Source organism: Martes martes, assembly GCF_963455335.1.
Source record: "Martes martes genome assembly, chromosome: 13".
Classification (NCBI taxonomy): Eukaryota; Metazoa; Chordata; class Mammalia; order Carnivora; family Mustelidae; genus Martes; species Martes martes.
The window spans coordinates 24,354,884-24,381,698 of record NC_137901.1 but is presented as its reverse complement, the minus strand read 5'-3'; the positions used below and the strand labels follow the sequence as shown (position 1 = coordinate 24,381,698).

The window sequence follows — 26,815 nt, the reverse complement described above, 5'->3', positions numbered from 1 at the left end:
AGTAGGAAAAAAAAGCTTCCTTTAGTTTTTGTTTTCTTTTGTTCTCAAATAAATGGGTTTATGGTCGATTAAAACATCTAGAACGCAGGAGCTGCTTAATCAAACGACTCAAGAGAAACACAATCTGGGGGAAAAAAACACTCCTCAAGCACATCTGATTTCCTATCACTGAAGACAGCTCACCCCATGAGCATGTTTAAGTTAGCTTGGCAAATCCTCAGAATAGCTTTCCCATTCCTTAATGCACATGCTGAAAACAGCCCTCGGAAGAAACCACGAGGGGCGTGGCGCTACAAAAGAAAGCCTAAATGGGGCCTCACGTGAAGCTCCACCTGGCACCACGTCCGAGGGCAGGACTCCGGTCACCCTTGGCCAGGAACGAGGCACAGGGCCAGAGCCTCTGAGTGACCCGGTTGAGTCACTGTGCGTCAGGTCACCAGCCTGCTTCCCGGGACCCACTCTCTGAAAACGCAGATGGCTTCCAGGGCACGTGGCCACCTGCTCAGGCGTCCCAGCTCCCTCACAGTCCTCATCCCCCCTTCCTTGGGGCATCTACAGTCAGTCATCGTCCTTCTGCAAGGGAACACAGAAGTCAGGCAGGCCTGGGCAGGATAGTGTGCCTGCCACCACCACTAGGTTGGACCCCAAACCCCCATTCCTGGGAAGGTAGTCTCAGAACATGTAACTTTATTGCAACCTCTTATGATCAAGGGGGAGACTTGTGGGAACAAGTCACGGTCAACGGCATGTAACCTCTGACTTGTTCTACTGTGCCGGAGCCTCCTTTCTTCCCTCCGTCTCCCTCCAAGGGTTTGAGTCATGAAGGCAGGCCCCTGAGGACCCCAGCTTTGGTATTCTGAGCCATACATTACAGAGACAACTGGGAGCTTTCTTTCTTCCTGCCTGCACGACTCTGGACGTAGGCCCACGTTCCAGCTCTTCAAGCCCACACTCCGCTCCGTACCCGGGGAGGGCAGCGCGAACGCTTCCCCATCACATGTCCCCAGCTACTGGCCACCCCTCCGTCTTCCCAGCCAGCTAGCCCACTGGCAGGCACAGCAGGTGACAAACTTCTGCAGCTAAATGGCCTCCCTTCTGCGAGCGGTCAGGAATGCAGGCTAGAGGGAAAGGCACTGAACACAGAACCAGGCAGGTGTGCTCCCTTCAGCATGATAAAGAATATCTCTGCTCGGGTTTGGGACTCAAACTTCATTCAGCAGCTCCATTTTCTCTTGGGCTGGGGCAGGGGGCGGGGGCAGGCGGGTCTCCCCGCTTGCAGGGCAGTGTTACCGGGAGGGTTTCTTCTACAAGTTTACTTGGGACAGATCATCAGAACCAACGCTGAAGTTAAATCCCATCACGACGAGGTTAATTTAGTTCCTGCTAAGCTAAATGAAACAAATATCCCAGCTTCATGTTTAATAACTGTCTTTACTAATTAATCTTTAGGGATAAGAATTTATCTCTGAGCTTTTGGTTTTGTCTTTTTCCAAGTTGAGTTAAAATTTAAACTGTAAAAAGGGCCAAGGGCAAGGTTTCTAGTAGAAAACCGCTGGAAGAACTGGTTAGATGACACCTATCAGAAAAAGTTCTCCTGCCCCAACAATGAGTCGTGAGTTCTCGGTCCTCCCTCCTGTGCACGAATCATCCAGTAGAAAGTTACAGGCATGGCCCTTGGCACTTCTAATTCTGCAAATTCCTGGCAGAGTTTCTTGTCTGTCCTGAGAGGAAGGTAAATGGCAAGCACATTCTAAGTGGGAAGTTATTTAGTCAAAGGGAAGGGGGCCTGAACAGGGACAAGAGAGGTGAGGAACAGACTCCCCCCAGAGGACTGTGCAGAAATAAAGTGGGAACTCACCTGGGATGCACGGCTGTATCAGGCATGAATACAGTGAGAGAGACGAGGACGTCTCGTCTCAAGGGGAGGACACCCTCACTGTTAGAAGGAAGCGGCTGTGCCACCATTCACACAAGAGCCCCCAGGAGTCCCCAGCAGAGTCCAGACCCCTGGGGCCCTGCATCCTGGGTGCTCCTCCTGTCATCCAGCCTCCATTGTGCCAAGGCCTGGGCCTGAGAACGAGGGTGGGGTCCACGCAGGTTCAGGTAGGAGAGCACGACCTCCACACGTTACAGGTGAGGGGAGAGTGAACATCTACTAAAAGCTACCTCTATGTCTCGAGCAGTTATAAATCGACTTACTACTTTGAGGTAGGTACCATCCATGTTTGCTTTTAGGGAAACTAAGGCACAGAAAAGTTAGAGACCTTGTCAAAGGCCACACAGCTAGGCAGGGGTATAGCTGGCCTTTGCCCCGAGCAGTCTGGTTGCAGGCCCAGCTGTTAACTACTGTGCTACCATGTGTCCCGACAGTGCAGAAGGCTGGTGTACGAAGAATGGTGATGTCAACAGTCTACAGCAGGCTGCAGAGGACTGGTTCCCATAGAAGAGTGACAGGAAGACACTCAGGGCAGGAGAGAACTAGTGTGCACTCCAGGGCCTAGTGCCTAAGACAGAGCAGTTCTCTCTGGTTGCTTCATAGCTAATGTTGCCTTCAAGGTCAGAAGGTCCTTCCCAATCTGTCCTCCCTCTTCCTCATTCACTCTGCCTCTGCCCAGTGGCCTCCTTGTAGATCCTCAAAGCTGTCCAGCCTACTCCCACCTCAGGGCCTAGGCACCTGCTGTTTGCACTTGTTACCTGCCCCTAGAAAGGCTCATGGCTCAACCTCAGAGAGACGGTCTCTGGCCCAGAAGCAAAACCATACCTCTCCCTGTGGAGACCCCCACAGGTCCCACTCTATCCCCTTCACTCGGCTTTATTTTTCTTTATGGCACATGATGGATAATCTGTATTTGGTTCCTGTCCTGTACATTTTCTCCCCCAATATTTGAGCTCCATAAGAATGAGAAGGACTTTAAAAATATCGTTTCCTTTTGCTCCAGAGTGTAGAACAGTCCCTAACACACACAGGCACCCCATAACTATCTGTTCAGTGAATGAAGGGACTGGACTTCCAACCTGTCTTCCACAAGATGATGTCCTTCCTCATCAGTGGGTGTGGGGTCCTCGTTCTAACCACCACCACCAGCCTCCTCACACACCACAAGCCCTGGAGCTCTGGGAGCACAACTGAGTGTCTCCACTGGCCAGAGAAGTCTTCTCCGCATCTTTAGGGAAAGAAAGACTCAAAACAACCCACTGTGAGAACCCCGCTATCCCAAGTCAGCTCTCTCCCCTTCTATTTGAAAAAACCCAAAACCTTGACCCTGGAACTTCCCAAGGTCCGTAACCAGCGGCCGGCAGATCTGCGACAGATGATGTGGTACAACTTAGCCTAGCGGCCGAGCACCCAGACACAGGCGCTGTTCTCCGCCCCTCCCAAGCGTCAGGGACGCTTGCTCAGAGCCAGGGCCCACACCCCCGCATTGAGCCAGGCCTTGCTGGCTCCACCAGGCAAGCGCTGGGGCCGATTCTGGATAATGAGTTATGACTGAGCATCACGTCTCTTCCATCACGGATGCAGAACAGCTCCACCATCCCAGAAAGCACAGCTGCACACGACGGTCAGCATGGGGGTCACGGAGAGCTTTAGAAAAGAGGCCATCACACAGGCTAAAAGGAGGGGAGGCCGACAGCCTGGGTGCAACTGCCCCGGGGAGAAGCCCCTACGGCAGAGACCTTTAGTGGAGAGGGTGTGTGTGGACACGTGCCTGGGGTGGGGGCTGCCCCAGGGCTGCCCCAGGTCTGCAGCCACGGGCGAGGCGGGGCGAGGAGGGGTCCTGCCCTCAGGGAGACCCAGCGTCTCCCAGCCCGAGGCAGTGTAGCCCCGTGGCCAGACAATGAATATGGTCAGCGGTGGGGAGCCCAGGGCTTTCCAGGCCGCCAGCTCCAATAAAGCATTGGCTGATGGACATATCAAACCCATTAATTAACATCCACCCGCGGTCGGCTCCTCACTGTGCTCTGACTGTCTCATCAATCTTATTCAGGGCACAGCAGCCTCCAGACAAGCTTGAGAGGAAACCAACCGTCTGGTTATTCAGCATTTGTTAAGATTGGACACGGTGCCTTTGATAAATACTAAACCCTGACCAGACACAAAAGACAAAGTGTGGGGGGTGGGGGGCGGAATAAAAGCTAGCCCCTCTCTCCACCCACTCCCCATGGCCTCCAGAATAGAAAGGTTTGGAAGACCCTGGAGAAGGAGGTCACTTTGCTTCCATGTTCTCTCTTCTTGGAGGGGGTGGACATTGCGCCCCACGGATCATCTGGGGCCGATTCCCTCTCCTCTTACCAGCTGGGGATTGGCTCACATTTTGGAGTCAGAGAAGGTGCTTTTCCTTCTCTGCCTCTGTGCCCCTTGTTCTCCTTCTTCCAGTGTCCTTGAATTGTTTTCTCTTGGCAGTTCCAAGCTCTCATTGTGTTTAAGACCTAGCTCAACACACCCTCAGGAAACAGTTATTTTTGTAAGGAGCAGAGGAAACTGCCCTCTTCTCTGTTATGCTGTGCCCAGGAACAGTTTCCTACCATAAACTCTCAGGAGAGGGTTCGACACGGACACTTTTAGAGCGCTGAGTCCTCAGACCGCAGTGCCCAAGAGGAAGCAGGTAGGGAGGCTGGGCGGCTGAGGAGTCGAGGGCTCTCTGTGGGGTGGAGACAGGAGATACCCAGGTTTTTGTGGGTTCGTTGGTTCCCACATGCCTCACCTCAATCAGGGGCCCACGCAGGGAACTTGCTTTTATTTTTCTCCCGGGGTCACTAATCTCAAGGGTTTCCAGTTCTAATCCTGGCATCTTCTCTGTCTTTGGATTCCACTGCCTTGCTTTTTCGTCACACGGAAGGGTCACCGTCCATCTGTTCCCCGAGTCAGTAGACACAAGGGAAGAATTCCCTTGTTACAGGCTTATAGCTGTAAGTTGTAGCTTAGAGCTGTAAGCCTATAGCTGGGTTACAGGCTTATAGCTACACTGTAATGGGAGCTTCCTAGTACCACATGCTTTCTCCCAAAGAATGAAGTCCACATCTGGCCTCGTGGTGGGTGCGCAGGCCGGTCTGCCTGGGTGACACACTGGGGCCAGAAGCTCCCACTTTTCTTGGCTAGGCGGCTGCCTGCTCTGGGAAGCCCCACGTCTCACTGTGTTCATCACCCAATCCGCACGTGGACCCCATCTCTGATGCTAGGGAAATCCCCCGGCTCGGGCAAAGCAGTGGCCAGTGGTCGGAAGTTCAGCCTAGGACAGGGAAACTGTGTTAGGTGAGCTTGCCATGAGCCAGCCCAACCAGCTCTCTGGGTTTGCGTCTTACACGGCGGTCTGCGTGCTCCCCAGCCGGGCCTGAGGGCTCGCACCAGGGGAAGGTAATGGGGCAGAGGAAGAAGGACGCTCTACAGAGCAGGGCTGGGGTCCTTTCTTCTAGAGCCCTCAAATACCGTCTCATGGAGTCAGCCAGTTAAATGTCCAGAAGAATTCTGAGAGATAATCTACACTTAAAAAAACAAACAGCTGAAGGAACTAAGGCCAGTAAGCTTTCCCATGTGCACTTGGTAATGGCAGGACAGGGAGCAGAATCTGGCCATTTCAATGTCTACGCCAGAATGTTTTCTGTGATGGCAGTTAGCCAGCATTTATTTATTTATTTATTTTTAAGATTTTATTTGAGAGAGTGAGCACGTGAGAGCAGGGGGAGGGGCAGAGGGAGAGAATCAAGCAGACACTGCACTGAGCACAGAGCCTGACGTGGGGCTTGATTTCATGACCTTGAGATCAGGATTTGAGCCAAAACCAAGAGTCGGACACTCAACCAAGTAAGCCCACCTAGGTGCCTCTCGTCTGCTCTTTTTGCAAAATATTTGAGAAAGAGAGAGAGAGAGCATACACAGGTCGGGGGAGGGGCAGAGGGAAAGAATCTTTAAGCAAACACCCCATTGAGAACGAAGCCCAACGTGGGGCTGGATCCCATGACCCATGAGATCATGACCTGAACTGAAACCAAGAGTGGGATGCTTAACTGACTGAGCCACCCAGGTGTCCCCGGCTCTAATTCTTAAACACTCAAAGTTATTCCAACATTAGGAACACTGAATCCCTCCCCCATCCTTAGTTTCTCAAGCCCCACGACTGTCCAGTACTGGAGGCACAGAACAAGTAGGCAAGGTGCTATATGGCCTGTGGGCTGTGGGTCACCGCAGAGACACAGGAGCAGACAGCAGTGGCCTGTGTCCATGGGAGGCTCTCCGATGGGCACGTGGCATTCCCTGGCTTGAACAGTTCACCTGGTCGAGGAGAAGGGAATCTGACTTTTGAGATGGGGGAGGAGGGATGAATCTCAGGAAGTTCTAATTTATGGAGTGTGGAGAAAACCTAGAGAGCCACCAGCCAGAATGCGTAAGGCAGGCTGAGGCTATCCACACAAACTTAAGCCAAATCCCCCAAGTATGATTACTACGAGGTTGCCCCAATCCCTGCGATGTCAAGAAAAGCCACCAGCTCTGTACCGTGTGCCTCTTGCTTACGAAAACACGGGCCACAGAGCTGACTCAGTGGCTAACACTAGGTTATGAGAAGGATGCTCAAAGACACACATGGGCACTCCTTTCAGGGGATGCCACTGCGTTCAGCTAACAGCAAAACTTGATCTGCATGTCTTAGGTGGATGGACACGTGCTTGTGTGGGCTCCCCCAGCGCATGAGCACTTTACATCTAAATGCAGAGAGATGGTCTGTTCATGGGCACAAGCCCCAGTGAAGCCCAGGGCAATTTTAGAGGAGGAAGAAGAAACCGCCCAGAAGGTGTGCTCTGTTAGCCCGCCCACCACCATGGGGCTCCCTCTGGCCTCGACGCACCTTTTTCAGCTCGTCCTTCTCCTTGGTGTGGGTATCCTCCAGGATCTTGCGCTCCGAGTGGGCCCTCTGCAGCTCAGCCCGCAGGCTCTCGACCTCCTCCTGCAGCCTCAGGCTGCTGTCCCCGCTGTGGCCCTGCTGGTAGCGGGCCAGCTCCTTCTTCAGCTTCTCCACCTCCATGGTGTGTGTGGAGGTGACCGCCGACAGCTGCTCCGACAGCGTCCTGAACTCTTTGTTCTGTGAGAGCCCCGGCAGAGGATGAAAGGGGAGAAAGAGCGGAGAGCAAGGTTATAGAGGCAGGCAGAAACCACGAAGGCAATTAAGGAAGGAGCTTCCAACGTGGAATTTGAGTTTGCAATCATGGCACGCTTGAGTGCTCTCCTGGCATCCCCTGGCAGAACTCTGTTGGGAACCTGGGGGCAACAGAGGGAAAGAAAGAACTCACTGAGGGGACGTTCAAGCAGTGTCCGTGAGCAGTGGCAGAGCCGGAAGCTGGCTAATGGCGGTCAGTCTTGTGTGTGTGGCTGGACAGACCTCACAGCCCATTTTTAAATTGTGGGAACAATTTAATAGCTGGCTTCCCAGATCAGCAGCCTTTGCTTTTCAGGTTTTCGTGGTCTTTTGCAAGGGGCCCTCCTGCCCTTGGACTCGCTGGCACAAAACGCTGCAACCTAATCGCTAGCTCTGAGACAAAGGACCCCTTCAGCATCCCCTCTTCCAAGGAGGCCCTCCATGGGGCCGAGGGATCCTTCTCGCCACCTGTCAGCTTGCCCTGGCAGACTCTGACGCCACACATGGAGGCCCCAGCAGATTCTGTCCATGCTGTGCCCCTGCGGACTGGGCGCGCAGACCAACAACAGGCAAGTGAGCAGCCCCCCTGGAGTGCCCGGTGCAGGTTTGGAAGGGGACCAGGCACAGCACCCCAGATGGGCTCATGCAGAGGGAGCACGGAGGACCCAGAACCAGTGTCAACCGCTCGTGTCAACACAGGCAAAACCTCGTGCTCCAGGATGTGAGAGGAGCAGCTCAGAGTGGCCAATGGGGACAGGGAAGAAGGGGTTCTCCAAGTAAGCAACAGATTGTCACTCATTCTTCACTGACTGCTCTCTGGGGGAGCTCCTAGTAGACCAGAGCTGTTGGCTGAAACACCAGTAAGCTGGGGCATCAGGAATCAATGACCGATTCACATCAGGAACGGAGCTTCATGGAAAAGCTGTGCAGAGAGGCAGAACAGCAGCTGGCAGACCCCAGAGGATGCCATGCCTGCTGTGGGACCTCCAGCCCGAGACCTGCTGTGGGAGTTCAAGCAGAGTGTGGCCTGCTTTGAGACTGCAAAGAGAGAGATCCTCCTACAGTCCAGGCACACCCTCCGTTACAGCCTGACATGCCCCTAGGTCTGTTCTGGCAGCCAGCCTTGCTGGAAGTAATCACAAGAAATCCGTTTAGGGGTCATCTGTTGAGAAAACTCAGTCCTGTCTGTACCTCCCACCCCAACCCTGGCCTGGGTCCCCTGCCCCGGAGGCTGAAGGGTCCCTGCCCAAGGAGTGGGTTCAGGGAGAAGATAAGCCAGGTCACCTCTTCCCCACTCGGGCAGGAGTGGAGTGTCACCTCCAGGTGGCACACCTGGGTCACATCACTTGGAGAGTGGCGCAGAGGACTGGGCTATGGGGGTTTCTAGCTGGAGCTAGTATGGGGTATGGAAGGAGGCACAAAATGTGGTGGCAGCCAGGGGCACAGGCACAGCCTGCTCCTCTGGAAGAATGTCAGGGCGAGCTATGTTCTGCAGACAGGCAGATAATGGCACCCTACTATGAACACAGAGGACAACCTAGGACCCACATGCAAAGAAAATGTGTCCTTCTGGGAGGCTAGCTCTTTGTAGCTTCTGACACCCAGGTGGACATGGGACTCAGGATGTCAAGGAGGTAAGAGTGGCTGGAAGCAGACAGACCTGTGTTCCTATGCCAGCTCTACCCTTGATCAGGTCCTTCCACCTCTCTGTGCCCCAGTCCTCTTGTGTGTGCAAGGTGGACTGATAGTAAGTCTTTCCTTGGGGTTTTTATCCAGATGCAGGGAGATCTTGTGCTTTGCCCGTGCTTGGCCCATACTAAGTGCCCAATAAACAGGGGCTGTCTCCTTCGCTCAGTTATGCAGGGAGTCCCGGGGAGAGGAGCTCTGAATGCTCTGCTGGCCCCCGGAGGTGGTGGGGAGACTCCTAACAGCAGCACCTGGCCAGCTCCTTACTTCATCGGCAGCATCCAAAAATAATCACTGGGGACTCACTGCAGCTGCACAGTTCATGTCCCAGAGGTACGATTCCAGAAAGGAAGACCCCAGAAGAGCCCAGCAGTTCCCCCTCTCACCACGCCCTGATGTCCACGTCAGGTGCTCACAGCTGTGCCACTAAGCCTGACACGGTGGGTGGTGTGGTGCACCTTCTCCCTCACAGATCCCAGAAACCCTCCGTGCAATGGCAGGCTGGGCTCCTCAGGGCTGCCTTTGTTGGTGTGACCGGGAGACCTGGCCTGCTCTGTCCTGCACAGCGAGGGCCTGTTTGTAACAGCAGGGCGTGGGGGATTTCCAGATAGACCCCTATTCTCCTTCAGCCTCCTCAAACATCCTAAGAGGATGTTCACTCTGCCCCTACCACTGAAGGACACAGATCTGTCCCCAACTGCCAACAAGAAACCTGTCTGCTGCTCATTACTTTCTCAAAAGCTCATATATTTTTCAGCTCAAAGATTTGCTTGGTAAGATTTTTTTATGCTTGAAATGTTTCCCCACCTGAAGGAGATGGCATTCACCTGTTGCTCTGGTCCATGGTCCTAAGCACTCTGCTGGGCCTCTACAGCACTTTTGTATGAACCAGGAAATTCACCACCTCCAGGAAGATGAGCTCTACAGAGCTGCCTCTCTGGGGGAACATGGGTCCAGGGGTGCACAGCTTAGAACAGTGGACACCTCTTCCTTAGGGCAGCAATGCTCCAGAGCTCACAGTCAGATGAGCAGAGCAGAGGATGGTCTTCAGCCCTATGTGTCCCCACAGCCAACCACCCTTGTGCAGTGTACAACCTGCAGAATTGTATGGAAGAGGTTTCAAGTAGTTCCCAAACAATGGTCTATAGACCCCTAGGGAAGGGGGTGAGCAAATCATTGCAAGACTGCATCATGAAAAGTAATATGCTCCACACATGCTACTAGCACTTTCTGGGTATTTACTATGGGGCTGGCACTGTACTACATAATTCATATATACACCAACTCATTCACTCCTGAATATCCTAGGTAGTGAGACTGATTAAAATCCCCATTTCAGTTAAGGAAAATGAGGCACTGGAGGTCATAAAACTGCAAATTATACTATTTTTCAAATGTATTTGGATGCTCTTGTGAATCAAAATATCATCTAATTTTACATATCTACTGAATGCATATTAAGCATACTGAGTCAATCTGATTTAAAAGGCTACCAATTGAATCCATAGAATGCTCTCATGCTTTTTCTGACAAAATATTTAAATACAGCATTGTACTCATAAAGGTCTAATAAACTTGACCCTCATTATAAGAGAAATGGTAGACTCAACTGGCCTGGTCATTCTACATATTGTGCTTGAATCAAGTCAGAATGATAGAAAGCCAAGTTCACTGGCTACATCATTTTGGCTGAAACATACCACAGCACAGGCCTATATCAGGGGCACCGTAAGAAATGGTCCCAGGAACTATCACTGTATTTACTGCTGAAAGATATTCTGAAGGATGTGTCTTACGACATCACAGATGAGGAAAACCCCAGGAAAGATGTCTCAGCACCAAGGACAGCTCCAATCCTCCTAAACTGTTCTCTGACGACTCAAGTGAGACCCTAATTTCCTTCTTTCTCTTTGCTTGGGAACGTGGTGCCAGTTTTGTGTCTTGTCACTTTAGCTAGGTGCACAAGACCTTAGACATGAATTTTGGTGCTAAGCTTACCCTGGCTTTATCCTTTAGTTTCCTCCTTTGCTGACCTCTTGGCAGGGGGACACCTCTTAAAAAAAAAAACCTACAGTGCAGTGCAGCCTGGAGTCGGAAGCACTGCTTTATCTACATCATGGTATCAGTGAATTTTTGAGCTAGAAGTTACTTTAAAAATCTTGGGCCAATCTCCTCAAAAGAACTCAAGGCCCAGGTATAGATTCGGCCGTAATCCCAAGCTGTCAGGTCTGGTTGCAAGTATAATGGAGACAGAACTCAGGCTTCCATCCAGCTGGGACTCTGTCTACTACCCCACGCTGTTCTGACAAATACTTTGGGATGCTTTTGCCTAGCCTCCTCCTTCTGGCTTAAGAACCTTGTGTGTCAGGAGAGCAGTGACCAGAGTTGTCTCCAAGGCATGACAGAACAGAAGAACATTCGATTCCAAATGGCTAGCCCCATTGGCCAGGAGACTGCAGTCACCAAGCATCTCTGAGGACCTGGTGCCAAGACCATGCCGGTGATCATGCTGGCGCCTCCTCGCATGACAGAGTGCACGTCCTTTGACGGTGGGTCACACAGCCCTCTGTAAAAGGCCAACTGAACCAAGGACGACGCCATCTATATGCGAACGAACCCAAAACAAAACCGAGTCTTCCTTGGACTGAGGAATTCTCACATGTCCAGAGAGTCTCCAAATGTGCAGGTAGCCTACATTTGGTTGGAGGGGGCAGCATGTTCTCTGGAACCAGACCGTCAGGTTTCAATGCCAGCCAAGCTACTGCCCAGTATGTGGGCTTGGACGGGCTGCCTACCTCTGTGCCTCAGTTTAAAGTGGGAGCATTATCATCTCATCAGGCCACAGTGAGGATTAAAGAAATTAATGTATGAGGACGGTGCCTGGTGCATATATCCAGGCAATGTGGGGAGGGGTACCAGGAAGCAAGCTCTAATCCCACCCTCCTGCCTCTTCTGCTCACCCTCTGCACACAGGGCACCCCGCCCGGGGTAGAGAGCACCTGCCACCACTCACAGATGTTTGCCAAGCAGGAAGCTTAAGGCAAAATCTCTTTTTAAAAATAGGCCTTTTAAATCTGCTTCTCTTTGATGTTCTAGCATGTGGGTTGTAAAATATCAGATTTATTTTTAACCTCTCAAGTTAACTTCAGAAGTCAGCAAAGCCAACACAGGGCCCAACGGCTGGAAACCGAGGGCTGCGGCGGCCAGGCAGCATGTGGGGCTCCCGGCGGGGAGTCCCTCCAACTACACTGTACTCAGTCCCTCCAACTAAACTGGGAAGTTTTGACTCTACAAATATCTTCTGTGGTCCTTTGTCAATGGCCACAATAACAACAACAGTAACAATACCTAGGTCCTCCCTGGACTTGGCGTTTTTCAAATGGCCAATCCTTCCCGCTCCTGTCCCCTGGGCAGCTGTGCCTCCCACCCCAAGTAGGCACTGTCATCGCGGGATGAGCAGGGGAGCAGGTACCCAGTGTCTCCCAGCCCCACACTGGGATTCCCACTAAGGATCCCAGCGAACAAGACACCCTGTGGAACTCACACAGGGACAGCGTTTCTTCCTGGGAAGCCCAGTCTTTCACAAAAGCAGAGATGCAGGGACATTTTACTATGCTCTGGGCACTGCTTCTGGGCTGCTGTCTGGGGCAGGTGGTTTAGGTATAAAATGGCTTATTTACGTTCTTGCCCCTACTGGGGTTACGTGAAGCTTCCCAACTGTCTCACCGAGAACAGACGCGATACAATGGAGTGACCTCCGGGGCCATGCCTGCTGACTCTAACTAGAATTCTGTCTCCATGCTACACAGCCTGCTCCCGCATTCTTTGTGTTTTCTCCCTCTCCTTTCCCCTTTCCTTTCTCAGGAAGCACCTGAAGCCCTCGAGGGCACTGCAGAAGCCTCCTCTTCTGGTCATCTTGCCACCCTGCATGAGCAAAGTGACCGTGAGCCTGCTTTCAAGGCTGGGAGCCCATCTTGCAAGGATAAGGCCCAGGGAAGTGCTCATAGTTTAGTGATGTTTGGGGGTAAAAACAACAACAACAACAACCTAGTATCCTCTTTCTGGCTGTGGGTTCAGAGAGACAGCAGCTGGAATGCTGACTCTAGAATTTTCTAATTCTGTCACCTCAGCCAGGTACTTGATGTCCCAGATCCACAATTTCCTCATCTGTGAAGTGACCTCACAAAGCCACTGGGGACCAAAGGAGAGTGAACATAAAATGCCTGTCACAAGGCACGGCATGTGGGGGTGTGCAGGGTGTCGTTGGCCACACTGGCAGAAGATCGTCCCCTTGTAACACTGCATCAACGTGTGTCGGACTCATCCTCTGCTCGCCTTGCCTAACAGAGCACCAGAAGCGGTCGAGCACCAGATAAAGTTGTTCCCAACAGGGGGATGAAGGAAGATTGGCCACTGGAGCCACCAAAGAGTGGGTATACAGGCCTGTGTGCACAGAGGCCTGCCTCATCTTTCCAACCTTTTCGAGGGTGCCCAGAGTCCTGTGCTTGGTTCGGATTCCCTGCAGTGCCCTGCACATACTCCACACTCACAGGGACCTGACCAGTGAACTGTCACTTGTGTGACTGGTGGAGAAGGTGGCCACGGTAGGAAAAGGAAGAAGCAGGAACAGAAGAGTGGTAAGCACTTCCTGAGCTCCCCAGAGCAACCAGACCCTTGGTGCATGTTCAATCACTTACTCATCTTATAGCTCTAATAGTCCCATTTTATGGATAAGAAAACTGAGGCTCAGAGAGGGAATCAAGTCACTTTACTTTAAAGCACCAGCAGAGCTGAATCTGAATTAGAATCTTTCTGATTCCAAAGCAAGTGTTCTTCCCACCACACAGCGCAACAGAGGCAGAAGAGCAGAGTGTGGGCTCTAGAGCCGGACCGGTGGGGTTCGGATCGAAGCCTTGCCACTGTCGCCCATGTGACCCTCGCCTGTAAAGAGAGGAGGATGACACTATTTCCTTCTGGGGCTGCTGTGAGGATTAAACATGCTAAGAGAGACAAAGCACTAGGATGGTGCCTGGTGTTGAGCGAGCCCTCCTCAAAAGTCCGCTCTCATTACCACCCCAGGTTGCTTCCACCAGGGCGGGAAACCATGACTCTGGGCAAGTGTAGCCACTTCCTCTTGCTGCTGCCACAAGTCACCATTAAGTCAGCAAAGCAAATCTATGGAAACACTACAAACCTTCTGACCTTACAGTTCTGGAGGTCAGAAGTCCCAACGGGTCAGAGCAGGGCTGTGTTCCTCCTCGAGGCTCCAGCAGGGAACCCCGGTCCTGCCTGTTCTAGCTCCCAGAGGTGCCTGCGTCCTTGGCTCACAGCCCTGCCTCACGCCAACCTCTGCCACCACTTCTCTTCCAAATCTGACCCTCTCATCTCCCTCCCACAAGCACCCTTGTGAATATATGGGGTCCGCACAAATAATCGGGGCTCATCTCCCCATCACAAGACCCTTCACTCCATCACCTCTGCAAAGTTCCACTTCCATGTGAGGTCACACAGTCACAGGCCTCAGGGATCATGATGCAAACATCTTGGCAGGGGGCGGGCATTATTCTGTCTGCTATAGTTGGTGGCCGTTCTTGCTGACAGGGTGACACCCTCAGGACATCTATGCTTCCTCAGGTCCCTGGTGCATGCAGTTCCCCAGGGAGTTCTCCCAAACATGCCCTCCAGGGTGCCCCCACCCCAGGTAGGGAGCTCCGGCTGCTGACCTGGTCATCGATTTTCCGCTGTAGCTGGACCACCTTGTTCTCCATCCCCACGTTGAGGCGTTTCAGGTGTTCTGCGGAGCGGGCCTCGATCTTGAGGGCCTTCAGCTCCTGCTTGGCCTTGAGCATCCGGAAGGCACACTGGATGACGATGGCCGCGCCCCGTAGTCTCCGAAAGCGCCTGCGTGCCATCCAGCCCCGCACGTGCTTCTGGAGGACGGTGGCCTTATGCTCCATGAGGACCTGGTGGGGGACAAGCACACACCTGCTGGGTTTACACAGCAGGAAGAGGGGAGGCTCCCGCACTGCCCAGAGGAAGGGAGAGCCAAGGCCGGCCTGGGTTTTAGGAGATAAAGAGAAAATACGCCTCCCTAAGACACAAGGCTTCGGGGGCCATTTGTGGTAAGAACCAGTTTTAACAAAGTTCTGCAGCAGTCCACATACCTGTAGAGAATCAGCTGTTGAACTCTTGTTTTTAGTTTGTTTTCTGTTTTATTGGTCAGGGAACCACAGGGTTAAAAATCCCCAAGTTGGAGGGCTGAGATGAACCATGCTGATAACGCCCCACTCAGCAGATTCTGATCCCCGCCTGGTAACACTGAGCCGGAGAGACGAATGGGATTCTCTAGTCAGAGCCCATTAATGAGCCACAGACTTAGGGTTAACAAACTTGGCTTGGCAATCTTTTTCCTATGAGGTTAAAGATCACTCGGAAAGCAAAAGCATCATCGCTGTATCCACATCGCTATGTCAACATAGCATTTCATGTTATTTTATTTTACCCCGCAAAATAAACGTTTGTGGCATAAATGAATAAACGAGCAGACATGCCCAGTATGCCAGCTCTAGGAGAGCGCCAGGGTTCAAACCTCGTGCCCTCCACGTGTCGCCTGCCCCTTCCCTGATGACATCACACAGAAGTCACGATCTCCCAGGAAAGCTCACAGAATGGGCCCCACTGACGCGGGTGTGCCCCACCCTGCTGTCGGACCACGTTCAGTCTTTCATGGTCCCTTCAGTGTTTGAGTTTTGTTTAGAAAATCAAGCCTCCTCTGATCACAGAAGAGAGAAATGTTCCTTTTAGGAGCAAAGCGTATTTTTGACATTTCCTTCCAATCCATCTTCCATCTCAGCTTTGAGCGTCAGCTGTATGGGGGTGAGATGGCAGGATGGATATGCCCCGAGTCCTTCAGCTTTGCTGGAATAATGGCCTGGCACGGAAGCCAGGGTCCCCCTCCCCTAACCTCACCTCACCAAGCTTAGGTTCCTAACTCATCGAATGAGGGGGAAGACCTGATGATGCCCACTATCGCCCCCTGCTCTCACGTCTAAGTGAGCCCAGCACAGGTCACCAGGCTCTGCCACTGGCTGACCGAGTGCCCCTGGGCAGGTGACAGCTTCCCCAAGCAGCTCAGCTGTCCAAGGGGCACAACGATGTGCACGCATCCTACCCATGATGGTTACGGTCACACCTTGACTTGACTGGTCTCAGGGTGCCCAGATTAAACACTGCCGCTGGGTGTGTCTGTGGGGGGGTTTCTAGATGAGATGAGCATTTGAGTCAGTGCACTCCCCTTCCCAGGGTGGGAGGGCATCATCTCTCGGGGCCTGAGGGGAACAAAGGGCAGAGAAAGGAGGAATTCGTCCCTTTTATCCTGCCTCACTGCTTGAATTAGGTCATCTCATCTCAGTTTTTCCTGCCCTCAGACGGAGATTCACACCATCCGCCTCCCTGGGTCTCAGGCCTTCAGACGTGGACTGTATGTGGACTGTATGACATCACTGGCTTTCCTGGACCTCCAGCTGGTGGACGGCTGACTGTGGGACTTCCCGGCCTCCATAACTGTGGGGAAATTCCTGAGAATCTCCACATATGTATACACACACACACACACACACACACACACACACGCATGCTCGCCCGTCTCCTATGGGTTCCACGTCTCTGGTAAACCCTAATATACCACACTTCATGGCTGGAAGCAAAGGTGTGAAATCACTTAGAAGAAAGTTAGGAGCACCCTACAAATGTTCGTAGTGGTGACAATCTATTTGCTGCTGCTTTAGTTCTCTTTTTAAAAAAGATCTTAGTTACGTATTTTTCAGAGCGAGCCAGCAGGAGCATGAGTGGGGGGAGGGGCAGAAGGAGCAGCAGACTCCTGGAGGAGGATCCCAAAACCCCCGGGGTCAGGACGCTTGGCCGACCGAGCCCCCCAGGTGCCTGCAGCGCTGGTCCTCAGCCGGCCGCCTGCGAGTCCCCTGGGCAGCTACCCACCTGCCGGTAGCTTCTCCGCACCAGCATGCCGCGGGCAAAGGCCTGGATGATGACAGCGGCCCTACGCGCCCTCTGGTAGGCCAGGCGGGCCCTCCGCATGCGGTACTGCTTCTGGAACACGACGGCTGCTCGGGTCCTCCGTAGCCGCTCCGCTAGCCTGGGGAGGGAGAGGACGGGCGGGCCCCACTGAGGCAGGCCTCGTGGCCCTTTGAGCTCGAGCGTCTCCCCATTCAGCCCTGCCTGCACACTCCTGGCCCTGCCAGCTGGAACCACTCTGACAGGATGCAGCAATACCACAGGCCCCAGAAGCTCAGGCTCTTGACAGCAGAACGAGCTTCCTCCACGTGGTCTCAGGAGTCAGAGTGTGACCAGCTCCATGATCCCCGTCTGCTCCCTCACCCACCACGAGCCCCTCACTCCAACCTGGGCAGCCCCTGATGACACCGCGTGTTTACGCTTCTGTCCCCCGTATCCCCACGAGCCATGAGTTAAAAGCTAGAAAAGCCCTCCAAAATCATCTAGCAGAACCCCAGAGGAGGAAGGAGCCCCCCAGCTGCACCCTGCCTGCTGAAGGGAGTTGGTGCTGGGCTGGAGCACTGGGCAGGTGCGCTGGGCCAGGGCTAGACCAGGGCACTGGGCTGTGGTACTAGGTTGGGGTGCTGGGCTAGGGTGCTGGGCTGGGGCACTGGGCTTGGACTAGGCCAGGGCACTGGACTGGCATCCAGGCTCCGCCCCTGGGTAGTTGTAGGTGTTCAGACAAGTCACACCCTCAGCACTGGCTCCACTGAACGACTCTTAAACAGGACCTCCAGAGATCTTTCCAGCTCTAATTACCAAATTGGCAAGATGTTTGGAAACTGGTGCTACAAATCATGAAGCTGAGTGGAAGCTATGAAAGGCAGAATTTGTCTCTTTTTCTAAAAGATTACCTTGGGATTTAGGCAAAGGGGAAATGGTGGCTTTGTGGCAAATGCAGCCAGTCCTAGGTTAGTGCTGGCAGGATGGGGACAGACTGGGGAACCAAGAGACTTGGAACTAGACTTATTCCCTCAGGTGAGAAGGGCATGGGACACAGGTGCCCAGCTCCTGGGAGAAAGCTGGGGTGCAGACAGAACCACTCTAACTAGGCTGAGAGAGGCCAACCAGCTAAGCCTCCCCCGCTTCCTCCCCTACTCTGCTCTCCAGATGTGTCCCAGCTCAGCTCACCTGCGGGCCAGGTGTCCTCGGCAGAACCTCTGCAGAGTTAAGGTAGCCGCCTTCAACCTGCGGTATTTCACCTTCTGTAGCCAGCCACGGACCGTCTTCTGGATCATGATGGTGGCTGCCCGGAACTTGTCGGCGCGAAGCTTCTCTAGGTAGGCCACCTGGCCTGCCCGGAAGAAGATCTTGGTGCGGCCAAACTGGAACTTGTCGGGATCCTTTACAAGGCAGGGAGGGGAGCACCAGTGAGGCAACACGCCCTACCACCCCGGTTCTTCGGGGCAGAATTCCCTTGCCAGAGCTCGTGTACCCCTGCTCTTGGATACATGCTCACTCTTAGCATCCACTGAGCAGGCTAAGTCCCTTCTGTTAGACTCAGGGTGCTAAGGTGTCCAGAGTGCAGCAGGGAGCAAGAAGCCTGCACTCAAGCAACTGACATCATGGTGAGAGCAGAAGACAGCAAAGGCTGAGTAAGTTTTCAGGGAGTGGTGAAGATTACGAAGACAATAAAACTGGGGACTTTATTGGTGGGATGGGGATGTTTAAATAGTATAATTCAGGAAGGCATTTCTCTGGAAATGATATCTGAACAAAAACCTGAATAAACTCAAGGAGGCAGCCTCGGGAAAATGTAGAAGAAGAAAGTTTCAGAAGATGAGCAAAGCAGATGCAAATGTCCTGTGGCAGCCAAAAGCGAGGTGTGTTTGAGGAACAGGACAGCCAGGGTGGTTAAGCATGGGGGAAACGAGGGAGGCTGGCAGGAGAAGCTAATCGCCAGAGGCCTTGCAGGCCATAGCACACAACTGAGATGCAGAGCCCCTGGTGGTGCTCTGAGCATGGAAATAACCTGCTCAGGTCATTTAAAAAGGATTATCCTCCAACAACCACCCTGTTGTATGCATAATTCCAGATTGCAAATAACCTGCCAGATTTTTGATTTCAGACTATTTTGAGATATTTTTGACATATAATTAGTGACTTAATTATATTTATTTAGGTTCAAATTAATTACCCTTCCTTGTGCTCACCCACATGGATAAAGAACGATGACCCAGCGGTGTGCTCGTGCACAAGCTTGGGATAGAACCCTTGAGAGTTAATGCACTGTAACTGTGTACCCTTTGTAAATAAACTTCCTACTTTTATTCACTGGCATGGAGACCATAAGGAAGAAGGAGCTAAGGTCTAAAGAAAACACACACACAGGAACATGTTTCGGGTTGACCAATGGCTCTGCAGTAATGCTGAATCACTACTCTGTATGGGCTCCTTGCGCCGGGACGATGGGGCTGCCTAAGCGGTCTCTGATGGTCTCCGTCACAGCCAGGCCGCAGGTGAAGCTGGGAGGGGCGAGGTGTGGGCCTGGCTCTGATCCCTGCCTCTGCTCAGGGCCGTGCACCTAAAAGGCCCCAGCAGATGCTATGAGGAACAGGGCTGGATCAGGGTGGGAAGCCTCCAGGCAGCCAAGGTCCTGCCCTCCGCGCTGCCCTGTTGGCAGGGCGGCTTCTCTGTGGAGCAGGGCCTGGGAGCGATGGGTGGGCGGCTCCGCCCTCGCAGTCAGAACAAAGCCTGGCCACTCAGGCTTCAACCGTGCTAAGGCCGGGGGGAGCCTGGTGCACCCCGGGAACCAGAGTACACACGTTTATTTCCTAGTCTGGAAAAGCCACCAGGAAGGGTATGATCTGGTCGCGAAGCCACTGTTTTCACAAATAAGGATCCTTCTGAAAGTTCCACCACGGCAACCAGTCACCATTAGCCTGATTGCCACGCTGCCTCAGTGCCTGTGTCCTAAGCACACGTCCTAGCCTGGATCTGCTTGCTCTAATCCTGAGAACGTGCTGACTCCACTACTCACATACCAGGCCATCAGGGGTCCTCTCCCGAGAAGCTTCTCCCACAATCCCAGACTGAAGGAGCAGAAAGGAATCTCAGCAACCGTCCCAAGCCACCCTTTTTATTTCACAGATGGCAAAACCAGCGTCTGCAGTGGTGAAGCGACTTGTTCAAGGTCTTGCCGGAAATACCGAGCGCAAGGAGTCCCGGGCAGCGGTTTCTCACGGCGACCAGGCCCCTTTTGTGACCCGGTCTGCTCTTCACACACTCACGGACCGAGATCCCTGTGTGTTCCCTGGAAGTCCTTGCTAGTAAGACTCTGCTTCCCTGTCACAATCAAGGCTCAGGCCCCCACGATCGGATTCCCTCCAGCGAGGTCTATCTACAATCATGTCCGAGGTCTATCTACAATCATGTCTGGGATCAGTGGTCCCGGAGGGCAGGGTGCACGCACTGTGCTCTTCCTTTGGGGGCCTCCCAGCCACCACTCCAGGTTAGAGCACAGAAAGAATGTGATACATCATAGGTGGGATTAAAGAACCAACTCACTGTGAGGATGAAGGCTGTTCGCATAGTCCCTGCGGGAGGAGACCAGCCCTCATGAACCACCCCTCGAAGCAGACCCCGGCCCCCCTCCCACGGACGAGGCTGTAGGCACCTGCTGCCCAGCCCCCACACCACCAGCTTCTTTCCTAACGACTGTGTTCTAAAAGGCACTGTCACTTGCTTGGGGCTGGCAGGGGCCCTTCTAGGCTGCCGTGTGGCTTCACCATAGCAGCACTGGTGACTAGAAGACATGGCCCTGAAAAGGGGTGGGGGAAACAGACGAAATAAGGTCTGTGGAGAAGTCCAGAAAGGATAATTACACATGGTGACATTCATCGCTCAGACTGGCTCAAGGGGCACGGCGACCCACAGTAGTTTGGGGAGGGGGGTGTGTGTGTTGAGTCAGTGTACCTGTAACACCTTGGGCAATCTTTATCAGCTTTTTACTCCTTAGTTCCCTCATCTGTAAAATGGGGAATGATGCCTATATCTTCCTCATGAGGCACCGTGAGGATTAGCTGAGGCAGGTACATGAAGCAGTCAGGAAAGTGACTCCTGGGTGCTTCATAACCACGAGCCACTACTGGCAGGTGACAGTCATGACAGGTCTACCTAGCTCGTCACCCATGCAGCCACCGGCATGAAATCAGAGCCCCTGAGAACCAGTAATGGTGCCAGGAACACAAAGACAACAGGATCCCTGCCATTTCAGGGTTCCCAGTCCGGGGAAATGACAAACTTTTGATTGCAAGACAAGGGGACAGATGCAGTGATAGGACAGAGAGAGTGAGCATTGTTGGCCAATAAAGGCAGGGGTCACTAACTCCACCTGGGAGGTCAGAACCGGCTTCACAGACCAGAAGGCATGCTAAGAGCCCAGCTGGGAGGGAGGGAAGAACCTAGGCCGACCAACAGAAGAGGAGAAAGGCCTTTCAGCCAAAGGAAACAGCACATATTCATGTCATTTTTCATTAGGGAATTCACTTAGTTCATCCATTCTACAAACGTTCCTTCTGCGTTGGGCTCGGTGCTTCCAGCTAGGGGCTGGGGGCGTTAACACAAAGGTTGTCCTTGGCAATAAAGGATGATGTGTCTCCAAACAGGGCACCATGCCTCAGGCTTCTGGTGAGCCGTAGGCTACCGGTAGTTCAGTCTCAGGAAGCCCTAAGGTATACGTGGATTTTCTACTGCAGTGGGATGGGGGTAGCGGTACCCCTAATGCCCACATTGTCTGAGGGTGAGCTGTACTGGGAATTTGCCATTTTTTGGATGTAGTTCTCTCCGTTACACTACCTTCTGAAAGGGAAGGAGTTTGATATACCCTTTACTGAGACCACCTGGGCCACGCCCTGCTGTAATCTCAGAATACGGTGGAGCTGGTATTTCAGATCTGTCCTGCCAAGAGGCCACAAAGGAGCTCCAGAATCAAGACTCAGGTTTGAGTTTGGGTTGTTGTAACTGCAGCCTTTGCCTTATTTACAACAAGCGTCTGGGGGAAGGTCTGAGGCCAGTTAGGCAGTAAGAAGATATGAGAAGTGCACCTGTTTTCCCAACCGCTGACTTCCCAGCTGTGGCTCGGCTCCAGACTGGAGCCCCTGGGCAGCTGTGTGGTGCAGGCAGGGGCACGGCGGGCAGATCTACAGAACCTTGGGCTTTGGAGAAGCCAGAGGCCTGGGCCAGCAGCAAACCCCAAGGGGTTGTGCAAACATTTTTTTACTTTCTACATGTGCAGAGATGTGGAAAAAGGTAGGAGGTACTCTATATACATGAAGGGACTTCTCTTTTACAGTTGCTGATGTTGGGAAACAGATGAACATCTCAAACGTTTTAAGAGGAAGGATGAAGACCAGAGCATGCTGTTAAACCCCCACTCCCCAGTTCTCTGGGCATTCCGGGTAAGCCTCCAGGGGCAAGCCTAGCTCACCTTGATGAGGTTCTCCAGGACAGACCTGCAGATGGCCTTTTTGTCTGTGTTGGCGAGCTCTCTCTTCTTGACCAGCACTCGATACCGGTTGAAGAAGTCATGGTAAGCCCACCTGGAAGGAAAGCAGGTGTATCAGGCGACGAGTCCTGCCTCTTGGCCACACAAGGGCCTCGGGCCGTCACAGATCACGCCCTCCCCATGGGGTCACAACTCCCGGCACAAAGCTGTTCTCAGAGCAGCAAAAAACATTCCAGGGGCTGGTCTTCCTCCAGTCCCTCTGAGAATTTCAGTGTGTGGCTGAATTACACAATCACGAGTGGAAGAGGGAAAGGGAGGCTTCTGCAGATCACTCTGGAAGGACCGACCGGAGGCAGAACAACTTACAGGGCTTCTGCCCACGCAGACGTGGGGCGCTCTGCTACCCTGCTGGAGGAGGAACCTTGCCGGGAAGGCAGCCTGGTTTTTAAATGTCGGTTTTGTCTTACGACATTAATATTTCCAATTGAAAACTTTAAAAAATGCAGAAAAGTAAACATTAGCCGATAAAAAGCGATATTCTAACCCTAAGCAACAATGCTGTTCGCACAGTCTGGCATACCTTAGAAGGAACCCTTTTTCTCCCCAAAGTTGATTTCCCTTAGGAGTCCCCCCCTGTTCATTAGAGAAATACGAGCCTGCTGTGAAGGAAATGTTCAGCAACTCACATCAAAAAATAAATAAAAACTGAAGAGCTCTTTTAGTCCCTCTACCTTTTTTTCAGTAAGTGTGCTCTGGTAGGTTCCGGAAGGGAATCTTCCAGAGGGCCCTAGGTCTGTCCCTTGGCCTCTGAGGAGAGTTCTACTTAAACAAATGCAAGCTTTTCAATGAGTGAACTATTTCTAGTTCTACAAAGGGGTCCAGCCCCTTTCCCTTCATATAGATGTTCACGCTCTCTCTCCTGGCTCCTGACCTGGGGTCGGGGGAGGCTCACAACCGCCTCAGGTCAGCGCACGTTCTGTTCTTGCGCTATGCTGCTCTATGGAGCCTCAGCTCCCAATCCAGACCCCTGTGACAGGGGAGCCGGCCCTCCAGCCCTCCCCCCACCCCATTCTGCGTCCTCAGCAGAGGCGCCCCATCAGCCCCCGCCCACCCCTTTGGAAGCACCAGGAGGTGCGGCACACAGCCTGTCCCCAGGCACACATGCGGTCCTCGTAGCCCACTTAAAAACCAGTCAGGTGCTGCTTCGAGGTTGTGCATCTACCACTTACCATCACCTGGGGCCTCGCAGAGTGACGGTCTCTCATTCTAAAGTACTAACTGGGAGTAAATGAATCGAAACCCTTCTCCCAGAGCACGTTTGCCTTTAAGGGAAAAAAAAACTAAGCACTGGGGAATATTAGGTAGTCCTGGGGGGGGGGGGCACACCACGTGCCTGGGAGGCTGGTTCTTCCAGACTGCCTCTCCTTGGGCTCCACAACCACCCGCTAGTGTGGGCCTCGCGTCCTCCTTCCCTCCCAGGCTGTTCTCAGTGCCCTGGGAGGCAAAGGAAAACCCAGACTGAGCTCCTGCCTCTCCGCCACCTCGGTGACCACTTCCCTTGGTTTGGTGGAAATTTCTAACCTAGCGATGGGTGTCAGAGCGGGGAGCATAAGAGCAAGTGATAAAAAGCATTCTCATTTTTTTCCACTGTGTAAGATGGTTGTTTAGAAGTTATGCTTTCTTTTTTAACCAGCTTTACTGAGATAACTCACATACCATAAAATTTACTTTTAATTTGGAAAACAGACTTTAATATATCTCTAAAGTCATGCAACCATACCAAGTACTGCATTCCAGAACATTCTCATAATCCCCCACCAAGCTCCCAGGCCCATTATCAGTCACTCCCCATTCTCCGACCCTGGGGACCACTCATATCCTTCATTTCTACGCTTCCTACCTTTTAATTAATCCTGTCATACCGGTAACGGCAGCCTCTATTCTGCTCAGAGCTGACTGGGCATTACATGGTCCGGCTCCTGGGTTCCCATGATGTGCGCAGGCTCCTTCAGGAGGAGGGTAGAGAAGCACTGGGAGCCCCCGAGGCCTCTGTTCCATGGCCTGGGGAAGAGTCCCTTCACCCACTGTGCTCCTGTGGCTTCCTGCCCCTCCAGTTGTGGGGAGACTATGAACCAAACCCACTGAATTCCGGGCCATCTCTAATAGGCGGCTTTAGGAAATGGAAACATTGAAGGTTATCTGCCCAGCTGAAGGCCGCTTCCGTTATTCCAATCATGTGCAATAAATGCCAAGAAAATTCCTGAGGTATGACCGTCAATTCTGGAGGTTTGGGAGCAGAGTGAGAGGTGATGAGCCGCACATCAGATGTGCGTTCTGTTTTTAAGGCACAGGAACACTACCGGGTTTCTCCAGAGCTCTTTCTGCCCCAACCCCTGAGCCTTAAAAACAGGCCATTCTCTCCACTGATACTTCCACGTAGGGTAAGATGCAAACAGAATGCCAGACACTGAAAAAGGGCTTTGTAGGGTCCAAGTCTTCTCGGTCCTCATGCCCAGCCGTCCACCAGTGGCTCCACCAAGCTGCTGTTCCCGCCCGCTCAGAGAGGCATGGGCTCTCCCCCGAAGGCCGCTCAGCACTTTCTGGGTGACTTTCCGAGGGCACCTCCCCTCCCTGCAATAGTTATTTGTGTACTCGTCTTATTTCTTCCGACGAGTTTGCAATTTCTCCGGGGGAAATAATCAGAGCAGCATTTAGCTGGGCTAAAAACCTTAAATGGTTCTAATTTGAAGACTTCTTACTGCTGACAGTTCCAGAACTCAGGGAGGTTACAGGCTCAAGGAAACAAGACAGTAGGGAGATGCGACGGCACACATCCAGGCGGGTCCAGAACAAGCTTGGGGTACAGAAGTACAAAGGCCTCCTCCGATGCGGCCCAGCCCTGTGACCTCAGGCAAGTCTTGGACTTGTCCCATGTGGAGCTCTCCGAAACAGAGAGACCACCCCCCACCTCACGAAGTACCTCCAGCATGGTGGGGGCCGAGGCGTTCATGCATGTGGGGTGCTTAGAAAGCTCCCCCCCGGCCACCACCCCGATCCAAGTGACCCTCCCTTCCTGCCTGACCCCTGCCCCTTTTCTTATAAAGGCTTCACCGCTCCAGGGTGGTACTGATGCTGGAGGAAGGAGGCCGGAGAAGCCAAGCCATCCGCTGCGGGGGGCCGGGGCGGGCTCTCCCTCGAGAGCCACCCAAGGAGCACACGGCCACCACGGGAGCTGGGTGTGGACAAGTGTCCTTCAGCTGAGGGCCCAGAATCAAACGGGGATTCTCTTTTCTGTGGGTCTCTGTGCATTGAGAGAGAAAGGCCTTGCGGGAAAGGCCCCATCACTTGTGAAGAGAGACCTCCCAAGCGAAGCTAATCAGAGTTTGTGATTGTTTTTCAAAAAAAATTGAATTTCTTCACAGAACTTCCTGATTTGGTAGGGACATCTGGATGCAGATTTTTTGTGGCCATGTAAAAACTGGGAAGGACCCCTCTATAGGACCACAGCATGTCTAGGATTTCCCTCTAAAAAAATCCATGACCACAAATTTCTCCCTCCCAGAGCATTTTAATGATTCCTGTTTCCCTGTGGGATACAGAGCTTTATGCCTTCTCTAAAAGCTAGCTTTTGTACATGTGTTAGCTTCTCTGCTCGACTCTAGCCTCCTCTGGCCGGGCTAGGATATATTTTTAAACTTCTCAGCACCTAACACGGTATCTTCCTACATAGTTACTTACATTTTAAAAGAATGGGTATTTTCCTGACCAATAAAGAAGTTGGAATCCCAATGTTAGACCTTTTCATTCTACTAGTGTTTCTCAAAAAGGACACTATTGGCTTTGGAGCAGGACGATCCTTTTGTGCTCCAACGGACAAAGAGCCTCTTCAGACCATTCCTTACCACACCATTCCTTGTGATACGCAAACATGTTTGCAAATACCTGCAGAATGTTTCCTATAGAACATAGTTCTAGTCCAGAAAACCACTGTCTTGAGACCATCCAACCATGCCTGCCATCTTCCTTCACAGTCTAAGTCCACTGCTTCTGTTCGTGCTTTCCGCCCTCCTCAGGTGGCCCTGGACAGGTCCTCTCCCACTTACACTATGGCTATGTGATTCACTGGCCTGGACAGATCTTTTAAGCCAGTCCTAGGCCTGGCTGCTCCTCCGTTCCATATCACATTAACAGTGGGAGAAGAGGTCACATTCTTAGTCTGTTACTAGGCCCCAGCTGTGGCCTCAACCCTGGGCTACATGGAGTCCCAGCGGCCTCAGGGACAGAATGCACTCAGCCCCGCTCTCCCTGGATTTGGACTCCCAGGCAAGGGGCTTGGCCGAATGTCCTGGACTCCAGTGCTGTGCTTCCTGTGGAAACAAGGCCTGCCTGACCCTGGCCGGCTAGGGAGATGTGCCCATCTGGTAGAGTCGTCACAGCCAGGTGTGGGGTAAAAGCCCAGGGCCTAGGATCGCTCCTGGTGAGGATG

The 26,815-nt window shown here is 52.8% G+C and overlaps 1 protein-coding gene across 1 annotated transcript in view; it reads right to left on the bottom strand.

The window, feature by feature from the left end:
* MYO5B (myosin VB) overlaps window positions 1–26,815 on the bottom strand; it is a gene marked incomplete at its 5' end in the record, with an annotated part of 248,587 nt that overhangs the window by 50,828 nt on the left and 170,944 nt on the right. The window contains 5 exons of the mRNA XM_080821604.1: window positions 6,840–7,073; window positions 14,537–14,776; window positions 16,809–16,965; window positions 18,015–18,226; window positions 22,312–22,423. Coding sequence (XP_080677730.1) covers window positions 6,840–7,073; window positions 14,537–14,776; window positions 16,809–16,965; window positions 18,015–18,226; window positions 22,312–22,423 — 955 coding nt within the window. The remainder of the gene's footprint in view (window positions 1–6,839; window positions 7,074–14,536; window positions 14,777–16,808; window positions 16,966–18,014; window positions 18,227–22,311; window positions 22,424–26,815) is intronic.